The sequence below is a fragment of the Chelonia mydas genome, chromosome 7 (assembly GCF_015237465.2).
Source record: "Chelonia mydas isolate rCheMyd1 chromosome 7, rCheMyd1.pri.v2, whole genome shotgun sequence".
NCBI classification, from domain to species: Eukaryota; Metazoa; Chordata; order Testudines; family Cheloniidae; genus Chelonia; species Chelonia mydas.
In genome coordinates, this window is record NC_057853.1 from 7,832,963 (window position 1) to 7,856,250 (window position 23,288).

The window sequence follows — 23,288 nt, forward strand, 5'->3', positions numbered from 1 at the left end:
ACCAAAAACCAGTGGTTACCTTTGAAATCTGGGCTTTAACCACTCTCTGACTCCATCTGTATGTTGGGGTAATACCTGCCTACCTCACAGGGATGTTGTCAGCTGGAGACACACTCAGGCACCTCAATACAAGGCTGGAGCGTTTACTCCAGAGTCCCTCCTCACCAGCCCTGCCCGATGTACCATGGAGTGCACTCCACTAGAGGCTCTTGAGTGGCTGCTGTGCCACCGTCTCCCTTAATCTGTTCTCTCAGATCCTTCCTTCCCCATAATTGTGTAGCACAGTGGAGTCCAAAGAAGTCAGCAGCATTGGGCGTACAATGTTGGGCATGGGCTTTTTGAGCCAGTTTTTTAGATAATTAAGATATTCATATTCAGACTAAATATAATGCGATAAATGTCCCCAATGAATGAAGGAACTCATTGCTTCTAGACCTCCTACTTATTTGGAGGACTCTTCTTTGAAGTACTGTCACTTATTGCAACCCTTCAAGCCCCCTGTTCTCATCCTTCACTCTTGCATCCTTCCCTCCCCTCCCCTGCAAAATATATACCCAACATAGCATATGGTTTATGGTATAATAGGTTGGGACTAGGTCTCCTGCATTCTCACATTTACCTCCTCGTTTCTTCTACTACTTAAAGTTTTATTTAAAAAATTAGTCACCATAATAATTTATTAGACCATAAAAATTGTCTGTTTTTTGCCACTCCAATGTTTAATCCTAGTATACTCAGTTTTGCCTGGCAAAACAGTTTTGCTCCCTCCCTGATATTCACACCCATCAAATATTTGAAGATGCTGATCATATCTCTCCTCCCACTTAGATCAAGTTTTTAATTATTTCAGTCTTTCCTCATAAGTCAGTCACCTCCCAACATCAATTATTTTTGCTGCTCTTCTCCAGACTCATTCAATTTATAGAGACATAGAAGTTTTATGGATGGTGTGAACCAGCCAGCTATGCCTCTGGCCCAGTTTATTGAATCCTAAGTGGAAATGATTTGAAAAGAAAGGAAAAATAAAGCTTTCCCAATCCACATGTTTACAGACAGCTACCAAAGTTCACCATGGCCTTCAAAAATATTTACAACAGAAAAAAACCTGAATATTTTTACTATACCTTAGGGTCAGAAAGTTCTGACAGTGCTTGAGAATCTCTGGACTAGAGAATAGCCGCAATATATTTGTGGGTGGGGGGGGGGAGGGATGTGTGTAATTGCACTTGTTATGCTAAAACTGTTTATGGAATGTATGGAAAATTGGGGTGTGTGTGTGTGTGTGTGTGTGTGTGTGTGTGTGTGTGTGAGAGAGAGAGAGGGAGAGAGAGACCGAGAAAAAAAATGAAGAATATAAACTAACATGGGATGGCATGGGATCCTATGCTGAGAATTTAGAGTGACAGCATCTCTCATGGGTACCAGAAATAGGTATGAATTATGCAGGTTCCCCAAACAAGTGACAATAATAATGATAGGATCCCACAACAGGAAATATATTATTTTATGTCATTTATTTTGTTTAGCATTTTTGTTGCTGTTCTTTTTGCCGCCTTCAGATTTTCCCCCTGTTGAAGGAAACTGGTTTCTACGGAAACAATGTTGCCATTGATATGGCACCCACATGCTCACTATAAAGTCAGTTTACCGAGTGTTTCAAAATGTATATGACAGTTTAAGAAATCTGAGAATTCTGCAAGGGTTATGATGACTGCTACAGCCCCAGCCACGTCTTCTCTAGTGGACAGCCACCAGTCTGCTATACCGGATCCAAACCTTTCAAGCTTCCAGCTGGCACAGAGCCCAGAAACTGCCTCTAAGTCTGGCCTCCCAGGCACACTCCCAGGGTAGACTCCCATTGGCACCTCTCCTTGGGATGAGAGATACCACAGTCCAACTGTCCTCAGCCCTGAGACCAGTTGCTGATTCTCCCAAGCCTCCCTACTAGCTTATGCATGCTCCCTCAAGGCCCACCGCTGTGGGCACTCTGGGTTACAGTTTAACTCTAACCTGACAGGTTTCAGAGTGGTAGCTGTGTTAGTCTGTACCAACAGAAACAACGAGGAGTCCTTGTGGCACCTTCAAGACTGAGAAATTTATTTGGGCATAGGCTTTCGTGAGCTAAAACCCACTTCATCAGATGCATGGAGTGGAGCATACAGTAGGGAGGTATAAATACACAGAATAAATACACAGCTGATACTCACACCTTTTTGTCAACCGTTTGAAATGGGCTACTTTATTTACATTGGCCTCATTAGCACTACAAAAGTGATTTCCACCCCCTCTTGTCAACTGTTGAGAAAAGCCCACTTCCACCTTAATTGAACTGGCTCGTTAGCACTGACCCCCCACTTGGTAAGGCAACTCCCATCTTTTCATATGCTGTGTATTTATACCTCCCTACTGTAGGTTCCACTCCATGCATCTGATGAAGTGGGTTTTAGCCCACGAAACCTTATGCCCAAATAAATTTCTTAGTCTCTAAGGTGCCACAAGGACTGCTTGTTTTTTCTAACCTGACAGTTAAAACAAGGAAACCTGGCTCTGCAAAGTAACTTCTTAAACACACAAACTCTACTCATAGATGGCACAAGAGAGAGACAGATCTTGGCAAAAAAACAAACTCGGGCACATAATCTCCCTTAGTCCAGTCTCTCACTCTGTTGTGAGTCTCTGGTCCATCCTGTCTCCACTTTTTGCTGAGTCATCTGGCTCTGGTGATAAAAGAGCTCCCCTTACTTAGGGAATATACCACTTTTAAAAGCAGTCTGACAGCTTTTGCTGTCCTGCTGGGATTTTCCAGGCTTCAACCTCATAGGAGATTCCTGGCACAGAATTGTTAACAGTCAATGGCTGTATCTGTAACAACCCCATTGTTCTAGCAGGACAAAGCTACCCAGTGTTGATGGCTCCTCCATGGCCCTATTTCAGTTGCTCAGACATGGCTTGTTTTCTGCTACAAAAATGGAAGTTCTAATCCACAGGAAATGTTACAATCATAAATGCTATTCAGAAAACCAAGAAAAAGTCATAAGCTTATATAGAGATATTCCCCAAACTGTCACAATGACAGTGTGTGATGTGTGGTTTAAAATATATATTACATACACATGGCTAACAGCTTGATTTCTGGGATGTGTAAAAAGAATACCAAGCACTGAATGCTGATTATATATTTTAAACTGAGGACACATTTCTTTACCGACAAGGTTGTAAAAACCATTTTTGTTCACTTTGCATTGAAAAGAACTATGTGATCTTGTGTAGTAATGGCCTTATCTGATCTTATTGAGACCAGTGCAAATCATGAGTAACTGCAGTAATGTCAGTGGAGTGTCACTAGTATACAATGGATTTCAGTGACAGGAGAATCTGGCCCTAACTGTGTGTGTGCTGAAACAAATCTCTTTTCTTCCTATTGCAGTTTTGAAATTTCACAGCTAGTTCTCATAAAAGAAAAACTTCAGAATTATTGTCAATTCCAGCCACAGAATAATCATATTTGTAGTGCTCAAAATAAAAGGCACTTTTCCCTGCTGACTGGCAGATCCACTGCGAGTAAATCTCATCAGCTTCAAAAGAAGAGTGGAATTGGGCCCAATTCACCATTGCATGGACATATGAACAACACTTACTCATTCAGCTAGTTCCTCTGACATCCAGGAAAACAGTTGCATGAGTCAGGACCATAGGATTGGGCCCAGGATTTACAGACACTAAGGAAATGATAATAGTTATTGAGCATGCGGGTCAAAAGCCAGAGAAACTGTTTCTGTAACACTGTGAATCACTTGGATTAGCCCCAAATCAATCTTTTGTCTTTGTCACATACTATATTAGAAAATTCATGAGCAGAACTGGCAAATATTAACTCAAAAAGTCTCAAATCAATGGTAAAGTAGATGGTAAGTTGCAGCAGAATAAAAGCACTATGAAACAGCAGGATTGGGGGAAGAGAAAAAGTAATTTGGGTCAGCTTTGTGACAGAGTGGGATATTTCTGTGTCAAATTGTGAATGCTTTCTTGTACTACGTGTTAACTAATAGCACAGTAACTGAACAAGCCTGTCCTGAATTCTGAACAGCTGCCCTACCCAGGAAAGGTGCTTGACACCTCGTTGAAGGACTATCACTGAAAAACTACCAACCCTGTAATATGGGACCATTGACTTTGGTTCTCTCTCAACTACTGACTCATCCCAATGGAACATAAGAACGGCCATACTGGGTCAGACCAATGGTCCGTCCAGCCCAGTATCTTGTCTTCCGACAGTGGCTAATGACAGGTGCTTCAGAGGGAATGAACAGAAGAGGTAATCATCAAATGATCCATCCCCTGTCACCCATTTCCAGCTTCTGGCAAACAGAGGCTTGGGACACCATCCCTGCCCATCCTGGCTAATAGCCATTGATGCAACTATCCTCCATGAATTTATCTAGTTCTTTTTTGAACCCCGTTATAATCTTGGCCTTCACAGCATCATCTGAAAAAGAGTTCCACAGACTGACTGTGTGTTGTGTGAAGAAATACATTTTTGTTAGTTTTAAACCTGCTGCCTATTAATTTCATTGGGTGACCTCTAGTTCTTGTGCTATGTGAAGGAATAACAACACTTCCTTATTTTCCTTCTCCACACCAGTCATGATTTTATAGACCTCTATCATATCTTCCCTTAGACGTCTCTTTTCCAAGCTGAAAAGTCCCAATCTTATTAATCTCTCCTCATACAGAAGCTGTTCCATACCCCTAATCATTTTTGTTGCCTCTTTATGTACCTTTTCCAATTCCAATATATCTTTTTTGAGAGGGGCGACCAGACCAGTATTCAAGATGTGGGCATAATATGGATTTAGATAGAGGAAATATGATATTTTCTGTCTTATTATTTATCCCTTTCCTAATGATTCCCAACATTCTGTTGGCTTTTTTGACTGCCGCTGCATATTGAGTGGATGTTTTCAGAGAACTATCCATAATAACTCTATACTCTTCCCTGAGTAGTAACAGCTAATTTAGACCCCATCATTTTATATGCATAGTTGGAATTATGGTTTTCCAATGTTCATTACTTTGCATTTATCAACATGGAATTTCATGTCATGTTGTTGCCCAGTCACCCAGTTTTGTGAGATCCTTTTGCGACTCTTTGCAGTCTGCTTTGGACGTAACTATCTTGAATAGTTTTGTATCATTTGAAAATTTTGCCACCTCACTGTTTACCCCCTTTTACAGATCATTTATAAATATGTTGAATAGGACTGGGCTCAGTACAGGCCCCTGGGGAACACCACTATTTACCCCTCTCCATTCTGAAAACTGACCATTTATCCCTACCCTTTGCTGTCTATCTTTTAACCAGTTACTGATCCATGAGAGGACCTTCCCTCTTACCCCATGACAGCTTACTTTGCTTTAGAGCCTTTGGTGAGGGACTTTGTCAAAGGCTTTCTGAAAGTCTAAATACACTATATCCACTGGATCACACCTGTCCACATGCTTGTTGACCCCTCTCAAAGAATTGTAGTAGATTGGTCAGGCATGATTTCCTTTTAAAAAATCATGTTGACTCTTCCCCAAACAAATTATGTTCATCTCTGTGTCTGATCATTCTGTTCTTTACTATAGTTTCAACTACTTTGCCTGGTACTGAAGTTAGGTTTACCAGCCTATAATTGCGGGATTGCCTCTGGAGCCTTTTTTAAAAATTCGAGTCACATTAGCTATCCTCCAGTCATATGGTACAGAAGCTGATTTAAATGACACGCTACATACCAGTTAATAGTTCTGCAATTTCACATTTGAGTTCCTTCAGAACTCTTGGGTGAATACCATCTGGTCCTGGTGATTTATTACTGTTAAATTTATCAGTTTGTTCCAAACCTTCTCTAATCACACCTCAATCTGGGACAGTACCTCAGATTTGTCACCTAAAAAGACTGACTCCGGTTAGGGAATCTCCATCATATCCTCAACCGTGAAGACTGATGCAAAGAATTCATTTAGTTTCTCCACAATGGCCTTATTGTCCTTGTGTGCTCCTTTAGAATCTCAATCATCCAGTGGCTCAGTTGGTTGTTTAGCAGTCTTCCTGCTTCCGATGTACTTAAAATTATTTTTGCTGTTACTTTTTGAGTCTTTGGCTAGCTGTTCTTTAAATTCTTTTTTGGAGTTCTTAATGATATTTTTACACTTTACTTGCTAATGTTTATGCTCTTTTCCATTTTCCTCCATAGCATTTGATTTTCACTTTTTTAAAGGATGCCTTTTTGCTTCTCACTGTTTCTTTTACTTTATTGTTTAGCCATGGTGCCACTTCTTTGTCTTCTTACTATGTTTTTTAATTTGGGATATACATTTAAATTGAGCCTCTATTATGGTGACTTTAAAAATTTCCATGCAGCTTGCAGGGATATCATTTTTGGCACTGTACCTTTCAATTTCTGGTTAACTAACTACTTCATTTTTGTGTAGTTCCCCTTTCTGAAATTAAATCCTACCATGGTGGGCTACTTTGGTGTCTCTCCCCCCCCACAAACTTACAGGGATGTTAAATTTTATTATGTTATGGTCATTATTATCAAGTGGTTCAGCTATATTCACCTCTTGGACCAGATCCTGTGCTCTACTTAGAACTAAATCAAGAACTGCCTCTCCTCTTGTGCGTTCCAGGACTAGCTGCTCCAAGAAGCAGTCATTTAAGGTGTCAAAAAACTTTATTTCTGCATCCTGTCCTGAGGTGACATGTACCTAGTCAATATGGGGATAGTTGAAATCTCCCATTATTATTGATTTTTTTATTTTTATAGCCTGTCTAATCTCTCTGAGCATTTCACAGTCACTATCACCATCCTGGTCAGGTGGTCGGTAATATATCCATACTGCTATATTCTTATTATTCAAGAATGGAATTACTATCCATAGAGATTCTATGGTACAGATTGGTTCATATATTTTTTACTTCATTTGACTCTATGCTTTCTTTCACATATAGTGCCACTCTCCCTTCAGTACGACTTATTTTGTCCTTCCGATATATTTTGTATCCTGGTATTATTGTGTCCCACTGATTATCCTCATTCCACCAAGTTTCAGTGATGCCTATTATATCAATATCCTCATTTAATATGAGGCACTCAAGTTCATCCATTTTAGAATTTAGATTTCTACCATTTGTATATAAGCACTTAAAAATTGTCATTTTTTAGCTGTCTGCCATTATGTGATGTAATTGAATGGATCCCTTGCTATATGCCCCATCAGGGTTCGGTATATTCTCCCTCTCATGTCCAGCCAGCACAGGGGTGGCTGGCAGATGGGGAATCCCTTCAGACACACAGAGGGGGCAGACCTATACTCCAGAGAGTCCCAGGGCTGCAACTACACCCAACAGCTGGTGCCCTCCCAAAAATTTTTGCATCCATGGAGCATCTGGCCACAGTCTCAACCTTTGCTCTTTGTAACTGGATATTGAGAGGCTAAACTGTTTGTAAAAGTGATTTGACATGTGACCCCAGGCCTGGATACAACAGCTAAACGCTCTGAGATGAGGACCACAGTCAACAACTCTGCTTCTCAGGCACAAGAGAACTTTCTACCCTAAGGGTAAAGCTCATCTGTGCAGGAGACAGAGCTTCCTTGAGGTTGGGCTCAAAAATTCTAATGACCATCCCCAAACTCACCATTCTCCCTCTCCAAGCCCAAGGTACCCTTCCTCAACCTGCCTTTTCTAACCAATGCAGAACAGCACGTACGTTGCAAAAATAAACCCCACTAGAACACAACATTATGCCACACACACAATTCACCCTCTAGGGAGAGGATGAAAAGATGAACCACATGTGACAGATATTAGTCAAGTCACTAAATTTACGATGGAAGGACTCTCAAATACTGCAGTGCTCGGGGTGGTAAAAGAACCTATGCAGAATACAAATTAAAAGCATTCTTATAACTTTAAATGTTTTCACCTCAACAACAGCAACTACAACCCAACCCCTCAAAAACCTCTACTTCATGTAAAACATGAATGCCTCAATGAACTACTACGTTAAAACCAACAGCATAGGACTAAAGAGCTCTTGAGTACATGGGCAAGATCAAAGCAGGTAGGTTCAATAAACTGTAGTAATTGTTTAGAGGGTTGAGGAGCATCACTTCCACAGCGTTTCTGAAGTAATTTTCTCTAGTGACATGCTATGTTTTGTCTTACTGAACGTTTAACCTCTAGATTTGGACAGCACACATTTGGCATAGGCACATTTCTTTAGGGAACACTAGAGCGGTTACTTCAAGGGACAGTTTTCTAATTATTCTGTCAAGCATCAATCTGTGAAGTTCCAAGTTCCTCAGAGCCCTGACTGACAGGGCAATCAGTGCTTTACTTAAAGCCTACGTATCAGCTTCTCCAAACAGCTCTGACCTGCCAAATGCTAACAAAAGCCGTTTTAAAAAGGAATGCAAAAATCTGACTATCACCACCACTCCCCAGTTTGTGCCTATGCGGTACCAAAAATGTACATGTGCTCACCAAAAATTGCAGTTTCACCTCCAGTGCATATAGTGAAATTGGGAACAAAAAACACAGCATATGCTGCTTTCCCAGACTCCAACAGTTCATGCCAGGGGTTTTCTTTGCAGCAACTGCAGCTGTGAAAAATCAGCATCAGAAGCACCGGAGGAAATGGAGATGTGGAATTATTTTTACAAATCAGTTTCCAGAGCATTCCAATTAGCTTGTATTTTTCTCTTTTAGGACAAGTTTCTTCGTACTACTTTGGGCCTGATTCTGCCCCCTTATATGTGATGAAGATTACCCAAACCAAACAATAGTCCCACTGAAATCAATGGGACTAAGAATTTGTGGAGGAAGGTATTACTCAATAAGAGAAAGAGCAGAGAAATCAAGTACTTCTTGTGACTAAAGTTTAGGGGATAATGGATACTATTTATCTGGTCCTGATGCTCTTACTAAAAATAAGAAATGTAAAAGAACAAATGCATAAGTAGGTTCTATGCTCTTTATCAAATTCACTATTAAATCCAAAACTGAATCCGAGTTTGACCACTATGTCTGAGAGTCTCAGGATACAGCTAGCATTGGACTGAGTTTGGAGTATAGGCAGTCATTTTGCACTCTGTAATCCCACGGATGAGTTCCTCAATCACTGGAGTAGCTAATATTGATTATTCTTGGTGATCATACAGGTGACTCTCTTCAGCATTAGCTCAGGACTTCACAGTCCCCAGGGAACTATCCCACATAGTAACTAGCTCAAAACATCTAGCTGGTCACACTCAATCTTCTCCAGTGGCTGAATCTGGAGGATAGGAGTGGTCATGGACTAACCATGGTGTCCTACATCTCCCTTGGGCACTACGTTTATGCGTGTGTTCAGAGTTTTTATATTTCTAGTTTTTCTAAAGGAATTTTATAAATATACAGTTTAGATTACTCTTCCAATGAAGGCTCATCTTTCAAATGCTGATGCCTCAACTCAATGAGAAATTGAAACATAGATTTCTGTGCTCTACAGGTTTTGTTGTACTTCTGTGCTCTACAGGTTTTGTTGTACTTGTACATGTTGGTAGGAAAGATACACTCCTCAATTTATTCTCAACTCTCCTAAAAGTACCAACATCTAATGTTTTGCTATTGTTTAGGTTTATTCACAGAAGTGTCACATGGGCATTTGGCAATATGAAATACCAGAATGTTTGTTAATATTGATTTCTATGGTGTCGAAACTTGAGTCCTACTCAAAGTCTTTCCTCCCCCCGACCACCTTAGATCTAAAGCTAAGATGCAAAATAATGTAGGTTTGGCGAACAGCCACTCGTCATCAACAGTAAGGTACTGGAAAACAGGTGGATCAAAATTGAGAAATGTGTGGTTAATGAAGAAATGAAATGCCAGCAAGTCTGCAGTAGAAGGCACAACGTGTGTTATCGTTAACGACAAGGAACCGCACAAGATATTCCCAATAGAATCAATCCTTAATTCTATTTTACTGGAAAAAAGTATATTATATAATTTAATTGGTATCAGGATCTTGGATCTAGCTGTGAATCAAAACTTTGAGTAAATAGATTGCCTGTGATTTATGAAGTGGAGAAGGGGAAACCGCAGAATCCAAAGTCATACACCTTCAGTGAATCCACATTATTTTGCAGTTGTCATTAGGCATGTCTACATCCTGGGTGCTACGTAAGTCATCACTACGGTGACAGGGTTAGTGTTGCATTATGGGCAAGATTCAGATATCCTTACTCACCCTCAGTAGTGTATTATTTTGCAAGTGGGCTCACTGACTTCAGGGGGACTACTCATGGAGGAAGGTGCCATGCAGTGTCAGGGAGAGTACCAGATTCAGGCCCCACATGCATAGGTCCTGCTTGCTCACATATATCACTTGATGGCATGGAGCTTACAAATTTGACCAACAACAAGTGATACAACAAGTGCATCAAGAAGGGTCTGTGACAGAGGGCCAAAAATAGTAACAATCAATGGAGGAAAACTTGTCCTGCTGGCTGGCTGAACAGCTGCTAACAACACGTTGTTCTGTGATGCTAAGTAGAAAACAAGGCTGCCCTTCTCATATTAGCAAAACTAAAGTAGCACCGATATTTAATCATCATCATCATCGGAGATTGGTTTACTCTGCTGCTACATATTGCAGGCTTGATTTTGGTTGAAATTGTTTTCATTTTATCTCTTTAGTTCAATTACTTCTGTAATTTGCAAGACAAAGTAAAAACAAAAAATGTATTTGTGTTTCTCTTCTAAGTACAACCCCTCCCTTCCAACAACAACTGTACAGGGTCCCGTGAAAGTTTTGATTAAAGGCAAATCCTTCACAATTCAGAGAGCACATACTCAATCAGTGGTCGAAGAGGAAAACCTCCAGGGAGGGCAGGAACTAAATAATTCTGATAAGGTTTCTGTGACTTTCCAGCAAACAGTAATTTGCCCTATTATATTTCTTCAATGAAAAGTCATGCATTGTAGTCCCAAACCTTTAAATCAAATGATTTGCTGGACATTAGGCATTCAAGTCCTATCACCTATTATACAATATTGACTCTGCACATTCATTCATTTCCCCCCAATAATTGATTTCTTTTTTTTTTTTTTTTTGAAAGGCTAGCCAGTTACACACTTAATAGTATTCTGGAAGGGTCACAATCAGGATTTAGTTAAATAAAAGTAAACTCTGCCAAAAAAAATTTGAGCTTTACTTAACTGTGAAAAAATACATTCATTTGTCTATGACATCCTTTTACTTTTTTTGTGTCATGATTAATCCAAAATCTACCACCAGTGGGAGCCATTGATATTTTACTTTAAGGCTTCTGCTTTAATAAGGTTGAGTTTACCTTGTCAACAAGAACAAAGCTTTGTACAGTGGAGTTGCATCTTACGCGGGGGTTAAGTTCTAAAGTCAGTGCATAAGGCGAAAATCGCGTATAGTCAAAATTACCCTTGAAAATCCCTTCAATCACCCATAAAGTACAGTATCCTGTACATGGTTTTGTGTATACAACCCTGTACAGTACTATGTGTAAATGTATAATGTATACGGTAATGTACAGTATATCATAAAGAGTACATATGCAAAATATAATTTTATAGTACTGTATTTTTAATTACAGGGGGTCATCAGGGCTTGTCAATGTCAATCCAGGAGACGAAGGTGACAGAGAGCTTGGGTGATGGAGAGCGAGTCATAGACGAAGTGGTTGGCTCTGGTTCAGCTCAAGAAGTTGATTGCGTAGGCTCATCTGCTGCTCGTTGTTTTTCCTTGAAAAACATGGTGATCGGCAACTGTTGCTGTTGTCTCTTGAGTTGCTCAAACATTTCTTGATACAGTCTCAAACTGTCCGTAATACTACGTGTGATTTTGAGGCTTCGTTCCATAGAGGGATCGTATTCAGAAATTAAATCATTCAGGTGTTTCGCTTCTTGGAACACTTCACCAAATTTATGAAGATTCCAACTTGCTCGCTCTTCCTGTTTGTCGTCATCATCTTTGTCTTCTGTAGACGATTTTATCAATTCCCCTAACTCTTCGTTAGCCAATGTTTCTCTATGGCTCTCAATTAATTCAATTTCTTCCTCAAGGAGGTCGATGAAGCCGTCACCACCCACTTGCCTGGCCACCTGAACAATGCGTTTCACTTCTTTGTCAATGGTTGGAAACCCCTTAAAATCATTCACACATTCTTTCCATAGGTTTTGCCAACATGCATTGGCTGTTTCAGGCTTGACTGCATCCATTGCCTGTTTAATATAAATGATGCAATCGGCAATGTTGAAGGACTTCCAACACTCCATCACATTAAGATTGGGATCAGCATCCATAGCGCTATGTATCCGTGAGAAAGTAAGCCTCGTGTATGTGGCCTTGAAACAGCGAATCACGCCTTAGTCGAGAGGCTGGAGGTATTGCGGGGGAGAAAGACGACTTCAACATCGCTATGCGCAAATTGGAGTACCTCAGGGTGGCCAGGAGCATTGTCTACGATCAGCAACACTTTAAAGTCAAGTCCTTTCTCTTCGAGGTACTGCTTGACCTCTGGAATGAAACCCTTGTGGAACCACTGCAGAAATAATGCTGCCATCACCCAAGCCTTTTTATCTGATGGACACAACACAGGCAGGAGATTTTTGTTCTTGCCTTTTAGGGCACGGGGATTTGCAGCCCTGTAGAGCAAGCCCAGCTTTATTAAATGTCCAGCCGCATTGCCACAAAACACAGTCACACGGTCTTTAGCTGCTTTGAAGCCAGGGGCTTGTCTTTCTGATTTCGAAATGTAAGTGCAGTTGGGCATTTTTTTTCCAGAAGAGCCCAGTCTCGTCAGCATTAAAAACTTGTTCCGGAAGATAGCCCTTTTCTTCTATGATTTTCTTTAATTGTTCAGGGTAGGCTTTTGCTGCCTCTTCATTGGCAGATGCAGCTTCACCAGTAGTCTGCATGTTTTTGAGGTTAAAGCGGTTCCTAAAACTGTTAAGCCAACCTTGGCTGGCTTTGAATTCCTTCTCATCAGAAGGCTGTCCCTCTTTGGCGGGAGGTTTGAACAGCGCATAGAGGCTAAGAGCCTTTTCTCGCAACGTGTTGCCATCGATAGGCACACGTTAACGGTTCATGTCTTCCTGCCATAAGTTTAATGCCTTTTCAGTCTTCACTGAAGTCTTATCACGCACCTGGCTCATCACCTTAGCAGTTATTGGAGCACTTGATGCCACGGCTTGACGAATTTCTCTCTCGCGAATCTTGATGGCACGGATGCTAGATTCGTTGTGGCCATATTTACGCGCCACGTTGGAGACTGACATACTGTCTCCCAATAAGTCCAACACAGCCAGTTTTGTCTCCAGCGTTGGAACAGATCGCTGTTTCTTCGGCTGAGCAAGAGATGAAGAAGTTGGCTTGTGTTTAGCGGCCATGTTGTACGAAAAATATGTATCTTTAAACACTAGAATCACACTCAGTGCGGCAAGATGCTCACACTATGAGAGGCATTTGGAAACTAAGACCGAGTGACGGAACAGCAGATTCACGTCTCCCATCTCACGTTCACTCCACGGCATACGCTCATTGAGTGGAATGGTGGGCGGAATCGCTCGCACTATTTACAGGTATCTTGTTATTTTTCCTTTTTTTTTGCCAAGCGCGTATAGTTGAATTCACGTAAGTTACATGCGCGTATGATGTGACTCACCTGTACTAACTCTCATGACTAATTCTCAGTTGGAGTTCATTTGTGAATACAACTCTGGCATGTGTTTGTAAGCCAAATTAAAGATCCCCCCTCCCCCGCCCCGCCCCTTTAAAGTTGCCTTTTGGTCAACTGAATATTGGTATCATCCAGTAAATCCACAACTCCATGCAATCAGAAAAGTGATTCTGCATTTCTGATGACCGGATTGCTGAGACACCTATATTCTAGGCAGTAAGCCTCTCTCCATATGTATAAACTTTGTTCTGTCATGACAATTGGGATTGGTTGCTCCACTATTACTGACAGTTCCTGGAGTTAGTCAGTCTACAGTCAGCAACAGAATGTTCTGTCTCCCCAGAAGTCTTTCAGAGATTAAATTTGGCAAACTTTGGTGCACACTGTACAGCAATTGTGTTTGCTTAGACTTTCATTAAACAATTAGGGCCTGGTTTTCGAAATAGGGTTCACACAATTGCATGCCCAAAAAGGGGCATGAAAATGCATACCTCATTTCCACATGTAATTATCACAACTACACATATGTATTCAGGTAGCCGTACATGCAAATAGTCAGTTATGTTCAACTGAAGCTAACTTCACATGCCAAATTTTGAAAAAGAGGTTCTTAATCTTTCTTTTCTTTTGGGGGATGATTTGAAAAGTTTATAATAAGTGATCTCTTCATGACAGTTGGGGCAGCAATGGCTTGAGACTACGTATGGTGGCTCTAAGCACTTTTTGTGTATTGTTCATTGTAAAGTGCTTAGCTTCAGTTGTGGTAGAAGTTATATCTTAAATTTTTTAAAGGTTCAAAATTATATCGTAATTCCAAATAAAGTTTAAAAGAGCCATTTAAAATTAACCTCGGCTACCAGATAATATTTATCTTTGTCTCCTTCACAACTATACACAAACATTCCAAGCCTTCTTTGAAACATTAGCCATCTTTGAACTATTTACATATATTTCATCTGCATTCAAATAAATGAAAAATATGAAGCTGTTCTTTATATTATTATTTATACATTATTTATATTCTTATATAGCTAAGCTTTCTTCCCCCAAAATCTTTTCAAATATAAATGTATTACAATTGTAAATACCCTAGACATACCATCTAAACATGCGAGTTTAATATCTTATTTTCACTGCAACATTAATACTATGAGAAAAATGAAAAAAGTATATTTCATCACTCATTAGAAATACAACATGCTGGAATGTAAATAGTACAGAACCTGTCCTACTCTACAGAAGCAAATGTATATTACAGCAAGTATTGCAGTTAAGGTTGAGAAGGCCTTTATTTTATTTTTTTTGCTCACTTATTCCAATTTTAGTTTTCATTACTTTTCAAACAAAACAAAAATAACTGTTCCAATAACATTTTTGCATCTTGTTGCAACATTTCAGCAAAATCCATTCACTCATACATTATCTACCATTCACTACTCTCTCCCTATGTGTACCCACTATATACATGAGTGTGTGTATATTTAGATATTTGCATGCACACGCACACACACACTTTCTTTTAATAGGGTGGGATTTTCAAAAGCACTCGTGTTGGGCCGATTGAAAAATTTTCCATCAAAACTTTTCAACAAAATGAATTTTTTTCCTCCAGAAAATATGTCTTCTTTCCAGAGAAAATTTTGACTTTTTGTTGAAAAAATAAAAAACTTTTAGGCCTAAAAGTTTTGGGTTTTTGGATAAGAAAGTTTTTCTACAAAAATACCACTACAGCCCGCACTATACTCTGTTTCATATAAAATTTCTACCATCTTCAATGGGAGCAGAGTTAGGCGAATGCTGAGTGATTTTGAAAATTTTAATTTTTACACTTAGGTTGAACCTTTAGCTTTTTAATAAGTAAGGATTTTAACCATCATTTAAGTGATGTCGATACCAGTTATATATTATTTATATTTTGCTCTGCTTTGGGGCACCAACTGTGGATCAGGGTGTCATTGTGCTGTACACACAGATATAGTAAAAAAGACAGTCTCTGCCCGCCAGGAGTTCATAATTTACATTATTCATAGATTATAAAGCTAAAAAGAATCATTGTGATCAGCTAGTCTGATCTGCTTTAATACAGGCCATAGGACTTCCCTGAATTAATTCCTATTTGAAAAACATTCACATGTGATTAAAAAATGTCCAGTGATGGTGAATCCACCACCACCCTTGGTAAATTGTACCAGTAGCTAATTCACTTTAAAAAACTGCACCTTATTTCCAGTATGAATTTGTGTAGTTTAACACCAGATCCTGCTCTCTTGAAGCCAGTGGGAGTTATTGGAAACAGAATCGGTCATTTATTCTCTACCAATAAATTGCTACATATTTTAGCAAACACAAAAGAAGGGTACTGGGTTGAATATCAGCTTTTTGTCACTAAATCTCTTAAAAGTGCATCAATTCATGTTGACATAAAGGCTCTCATCATATATTTCTGTGTGCTGGATTTCTTGATCAAATTTCAAGTTTAATTCAATATCATCATTTGAGAAACATTATTACTTCTCCATTTATCAAATAAAGGTATTAAATCACTTTTTCCTTCTAACATGTTTGAAAATGCCCATGCAGCAAATGAAGGTTGTATTTTGTAACAAGGAAGGACAGTGTACTAAATCATAGCAAAATGTTCACTCTCAAAAAGCAAGAGAGGGGAAAAAATCATTAAAAAAAGAAATTTAACGTACTGGGAGCAACAACAGAAAATAAATCTCTTGTGGAAACACATAGTTGCTAGTAATTTACCTGCCACACAAATGAGTGAGACAAACTACTGTAGATCAAGGAATGATAAAATGCTATCCAGAATGCTAAGGGTTAAGATTTTGGATGGATTTGTTTTTGTATTTTTTTTTCTAACCTCCAAGAACAAGAACAAGAAACCCAAAATGTTTGCTAAAGAGCTATTCTATCAGAATTCTAGCTGAGAAAAAGAGATGTGCTCAGAATGCTAACACATGATTAATGAAGAAACCCATAGATAAACTGAATGAAAAATAATTAACTCTGATATGTACCACTTGTCCCACGGGAATGCTAACTGATATGCATGGGCACAGTACTCCACTTACAGAAGACTCCTCCAGTTGTGGAGAAAGACAATTCCCCATTGCTGGTGCCGGGAATGCAGATAAATGCCTATCGTATCTGAAAAAGAAGCTTCAGTTGTGAGAAAGATGCCACTCAGAGTAAAAAAATATGATCTAATTCGCTGAATTTACAAGTTCTTAAAAAAAAGAAAAAAGATTTCCGCACTTTCTTTCTGAAACGAGGTAAACCTGAATCTACCATGGAAACTCTAGAGAGTGAAGGAAAGAACACTGAAGTGAGAGGAGACAGGCATAGACTCTCAGATGTGAAGAGTAGAAGAAAAAAACAAAATAAAGATATTCTCTTCTTTCAAAGAGATTAACCACATCCCTGAAGAAGACTCAAGACTTTAATTCAGCTCCATGTAATAAAGATAATACATGCAGGAGACTCTTGTAGAAAGATCAAATGAATGAGAAGCATAAACTGCACACGATAACAACTGTAAACAAATAACCTGTTCTTATTCTGGGATTTTACAGTGGCTCTTATTAAAATGTGAGTAAGACATCTACAAATCTATATACATTCAAATAATAATAATACAATATATTTTGCATTGATACCAGCCTTTTGATTGACATAGCTATTTTTAACAAACTTGCCTATTACTTCCTCATGCTGTTTGTTGCTGTTAAAAGTTCCAGGGTTTCGTGCTCCCATCCCCCAAAGCTGTGAACCATCATCACACTGAACTATACGCTGTATAAGATGATGTGGCAACAGAATAGGGAGAACCTAAACCAAGAATTCTCAAATTCCCATGCCATACGACTCAACCAGTCCCACTAAAATGGAGTACAACTTCTCTGTCCCTGATATCCTAAACAGAACCAGTTACCTAAAGGTAACAAAGACAGTGTGTATCCTGCAGGGAAGAATCCTCCATTGGCAAGGAAATGGACTGGGTATTTTAATAGGTCTTTTCCTTCATTAATGCCAACAATTCCAAGAGTTGCTTAATTGTAAGACTTTCTTAAATAGTTATTTGTAATAACTTTTCCATAATAGCTGTCAAAATCAGTTATGAAGAGCTTACTTAAAAACTGCTTTTTGAAAACAAACAAAACATGCATTTGTCTTGAAGATTTCAGAGTAGCAGCCGTGTTAGGCTGTATTCACAAAAAGAAAAGGAGTACTCGTGGCACCTTAGAGACTAACCAATTTATTTGAATATAAGCTTACACTCAAATAAATTGGTTAGTCTCTAAGGTGCCACAAGTACTCCTTTTCTTTTTGTCTTGAAGAGAAACACTTGTCACAAGATGATCATTTTACCAAACATTAGGATCAGTCCTGTAAACCTAACTCACATGGACAGGCCTTACTCTAAGCAATCCTTGCAGGATCAGGCCCTTAATTCTTTGGTCTATGAAAAATGATCAAATAAATTATTTTGAAAGAGTAAAAATATTAGCTATTTGAATATGACCAACATTTTCAAACAAAGCTACCTAGATAGTAGATGACAAGATCCATGGTTATTGCTCAACGCTTTATGCTGTGTGTATACATTATCGAGATAGTGTCTAACATGACAAAAAACAAACAGCTGATTTCTACACTGATGCCACAAGAAGAGCATTGTGTTACCAAGACCGAATGAGAAAATAACTATTTGACACACACAGTTCCTCATCTAGATTTATCTCAGTGACAGACAGATGGAAGTGAGGTGGTCAGAACTCCTCATTTTGATGGAAAGAACATAATGACGGCCTTAACAAGCCAAATGTTTAAAATTAATGGCTATTAAGACGCACTTTTCTCTACAGACTAACTTTACTAACCAGGTAAAGTAAGAGTTCTAATTATATTTTATTTCCTACCAATATGACCTTTTAATTTGATTAGAGTTTCATTCCTCCTCTACATGTGCAAGATGGATTATCTGTAATAAGATTCATAATCAATTATTCATCCCACTGGAATGAATTACCAATTTAACTAAGGTACCCAAAAATCTCTTAACTTCTTATATTTATTCACTGTGAAGTGAGACAAATACACCTTTAAAATCTACGCAGTTTCTAAAGTATAATAAAGTAAAGAGTCAAATACTTCTGTGATTTATTAGCCCATTATGTTATATCCTTTAACTAAGCACTGAGGACGTACATACGTATATATACATTGGTTCTGCTACCAGGTGTTCAGCAAATAAAGACTCCATTGCTAGCAAATGTTTGACGAGATTGGCCTTAACTTCAATTATTTAAACAAGAAAAATCTCAATACCTAAAACCCAGCAGTCATGTTAGTCCTATGTCCCCATCAAAGGCATGAATAAAAGACGAAGACCCCAATGGGCGCCTAATGAGATATGGCTTGAGATCAACGTCCCCAACCAGCCCTGTCCTCAGACAAAGAACTGGGCAGGAACATGTGGTGCTTCTAATCTGTACTTGATATATAATGCACTTCCAATATCCATTTATTTGTTGAATCCTGCTGCCACTCACTCTTGACCCTGTATTCACGCATGAAGCAAGAACTGGCCATCCTTTGACACGTTACCAAAAGAACTCCTGAGAAGCTGCAACAGCTACCCAAATTCTGCCCGCAGCTTGAACAATGCAGCCCCAACTGAACACCTATTCTAACACACACAGAGCGTTTCTACATGAACATTTAGTTCGCGGCAAGCTGAGGTTTCAATCCACTATGAACTAGCCTGCCGCAGACAAACTCTCCACATGGACCTTGCTGATTCGTTAATGCACTGTGATCTAGTCCTGGACATTGTGGGGATTCACTCAGGTGGAAATGATCTTTGCCCTTTTCCTGGTGTACTCCTCAAATGATGTATGAGAGCATATTTGGACCAACTAGGAGATTTGTGCCCAGGAGCTGTGATAGTCTTCTCTGATTTGACTGACGATTGGCATGATTGCTACAGCAACAATATGAAAGCTATTAATAAGTCTTGGAAAAACATTAATTGGGAAATTGGAGGGTTCGTGGCTGACTAGAAAATGTGTACTGTATGGCACAGAAACATGGACACTTCACTATTTCTCGGAGATCGGGTATATCGATCAGACATGGGTCAAAGGATCTTTCTCTCAAACATAGAACTGTCAGTATGTTTGGACAGAAACCCTCTCTGTAATTTCTCTCACCGGCCCTGCCACAAGCTCCACCCTCCAACCGTTCTGAAATGCAGTCAGGAACAGCATTCCACTATAACACAGTTGTCCTTCATTCTGGGAACCACATGTGAATCAGGTTAGAGGAGGGGACAAAAGTAACAACAATAGAAACTTTTGCATACCAGGGAGTGAGGACTTCAGAGAGATAGTGGGAGAGGGGGCTTGGTACAACAGCGAGGAGGGGGCCAGGTTGGGGGAGGGAGCACAGTGAGTGGATCGGTGGCATGGCTGGGGAGAAGTGTTTAAGCAGGCTGGTGGGGCCTTGCTGATGTGTGTGTGAGGGGATTGGAGGCACTGGCTGGCCGGGTAGGGATGCAAATTGCAGGACATGATGCGTACAACTGCCTAAATGAAGACTAATTCCTACCAACAACATATCCTAGTTTTTTGAACCAGAAGAGAAATTCAATGGCAAAAAAACCTACATTAACGTAGAGCTAAGGTTGCTTGGTGGTACTTCATCCCCTTGCAGGATGCTGAGTTAAGCAAAACTCAAATGTCTGAAAGCCAGGAAATGCACATGTAAGGTTGCCCATGCAAACTTAACTTTCAGCTCTTTCAGCAATGCCCCAAATATGCCCCGTTAACACACATATCATTACTCTGCCAACCCCACAGTTGCTGAAATGTATAAGCTCTTCACCTCCTTTTACAATCCATTCACTCTAATGCACAAAATTCCAGGTTCTAGCAACACTAGTAAAGGAAAAATGCTTGTCGGTCAACGCCACCTTCCCTCTACTCTCCTCGAGCTATGCCACATACTCACACTGGCCTTTGGCACTATATGATTCAGGAGGTTCCAGATCCTGGCATATGCTCACACACTTAGCCAATTCCCCAGAAAGAATACCGCAGTGACCAGTTTAAGAACCATTTCAGAACCTTTACAAACTCCCTTAAACTTAGTCATAGGATACCAGGTCAACCTACACTTCTGCCTAACCATCATTAAAGCATGAGTATCCTCGCATATTCCACCTCACTGCTGACAATATCCTTTGTAATAAAAACCCTAGCCCTGCTACCGACATAAACTACACTATTCTCCATATAGAAAAGGAGTACTTGTGGCACCTTAGAGACTAACCAATTTATTTGAGCATAAGCTTTCGTGAGCTACAGCTCACTTCATCGGATGCTGTAGCTCACAAAAGCTTATGCTCAAATAAATTGGTTAGTCTCTAAGGTGCCACAAGTACTCCTTTTCTTTTTGTGAATACAGACTAACACGGCTGCTACTCTGAAAACTATTCTCCATAGAAATACTGCATCCTGAAGGCACCCATGCACCTATTCCCTCTTCTCATTCACACAGAAGGGTGGAAAACATGGATTTTCTCGTATCACAGGGCTTGTATGCACTAGCGCTTACTTCAGTATACCTTCAGTCACTCAGGGGTGTGGAAAAGCCACATCCGAGTGCCATAAATTACGTAAACCTAAGCGCCGGTGTGAACAGCCCTATGCTGGCAGAAGAAGCTCTCCCACCAACACAGTTACTGCTGCTTAGGCAGGTGGAGTAATTATGCTGACGGGAGAGCTCTCCCTTGTAACAGAGCGTCTGCGGTAGACGCGGTAGAGCTATGCCACTGTACTGATGCTAGCGTAGACTAGCCCACAATCACAGCTCCGTCACACGCCTCAAAATAATCTGCAGACCTCAAACAATAGCTCTACCAAGCACAGCTGCATCCACCCTTCAGGACAGCTACACCTGACACTGATCACGCTCACTTGCCCTGAGCGCATGCAGATGATAAATGCTTCGACTGCTCTCACATCCCAGCCCACTACTGACAACACCTGTTGCAACAGAACACCTGTGGGCCTGCTAATGCTAACATACACAATTCTGCTCTGCCATGCTGTATGCTAGATCCTGAAGGTACCCATGCAGCTCTTCCCTTTGCTCACACACCTCGGAGGGTGAAAAACATTGCTCTCTTTCCTACTGTAATAACAGCTCTGTCACACACACACACAGGTGATCCATGCATATCCTCATATCAGAGACACACCCGTCTTTACCAAGCAGACCCAACTGCCGCCTCCACCATTCAGTGTAGGTACACCTAACACAGGGACTGCACCTGGAGCGTATGCAAATAATTCCCATTGGCCATGCTGGCCCCAGGGGAAGAGAGGGAAGGTGGTATGGGCAGCTATTATTTTCTTTTGTCCTTTAATCATGTTAGATGGAACCCAGTGTATGACAAAGAATGGGATATAAAAGGAGAAGAACTTGTACATTCCGGCAACTGTAGAGTTGGCATGCTGAAGGTACATGTGAATGGGGCATATCGGGGCATTGCTGAAAGAGGGCACGGGCGACATTAACTGTGCATTTCCTGGTTTTCAGACGTCTGAGTTCTGCTCAACTCAATGTTTTGCAAGGGGCCAGCATATCACCAAGCAACCTTAATTCTGCATTAATGTAGATTTTTTTTGCCATTTAATATATAATTATTTGGATTACCTAATACCCTTTTTAAAAAATGCAGTTATTTTGATTATAAACGTATTGATTCAATACAATTATCTTTGTAAATCGTGAGATTGCAAATTTCCACAAATACTGGCAATATGCCAGCAATCTCTTAAAGAAAAATCCTTTTTGCAATGAAATTTTGTTTTTCTAGCACTTCACATACATTAAGTAGTGTGAAAGATGACTAGTCGTTTCAGAATAATGCCTGCATGAGCGCAAGGATGTACGTTTAAAAAAAAAATCTCTGATCAAGTTTTATTAGTTTGTATTGCAAACATGTTCTCACAGATACAGTACTGATGAAAATTATGGGTACTGTCTCAAGTTAATGCACATTAAGGCACCTGGACATCTTCACCCTTGCAGAGCCCCATTGTGTTCAATTAAAGATCAGGTATTTGCATAAATCTGATGCAGAAAATATGACCTGCACTATTCAACTTTCTCCCAATCTTACAAGGGACCTCTATGATCTAATGTGTCCTTTTCATCTCTAACTACTATGACCCCATGATAGAAATCCGACGCTATCAAAAGCCTGAAGAGAGAAAGCATTACTGATCATACAAAATCTGAAGTAGTGTTTAGCAATTTGACTCTCCCCCAAATATTTTATTGTTGCCCCAAACAAAACTGTTTAAATTTGGTTGCTTCATTGTAGACAACAATCATAGCCCTGTCTTCAAACAGAAATATTTTAACATTATGGGGTCGTACATTCATTGGAGGGGGCGTGGTCTAAGGGTCTGAAGAGTCATGAGACCTGGATTCTATCCTCAGCTCAGCCACTTACCCCTGACCTTGGG

The 23,288-nt window shown here is 39.9% G+C and overlaps 1 protein-coding gene across 3 annotated transcripts in view; it reads right to left on the minus strand.

Annotated features, from left to right (window-relative positions):
* SUCLG2 (succinate-CoA ligase GDP-forming subunit beta) overlaps positions 1–23,288 on the minus strand; it is a 230,372-nt gene that overhangs the window by 57,384 nt on the left and 149,700 nt on the right. The window contains exon 10 of one of the 3 annotated variants that reach the window (XM_043551014.1): positions 3,696–3,719. The exons of the other annotated variants lie outside the window; for them this stretch is intronic. Within the exon in view, the coding sequence (XP_043406949.1) occupies positions 3,711–3,719 (9 nt within the window). The 3' untranslated portion in view covers positions 3,696–3,710. Of the gene's footprint in view, positions 1–3,695; positions 3,720–23,288 lie in introns of those variants that run through there. 3 annotated transcript variants of the gene reach the window in all.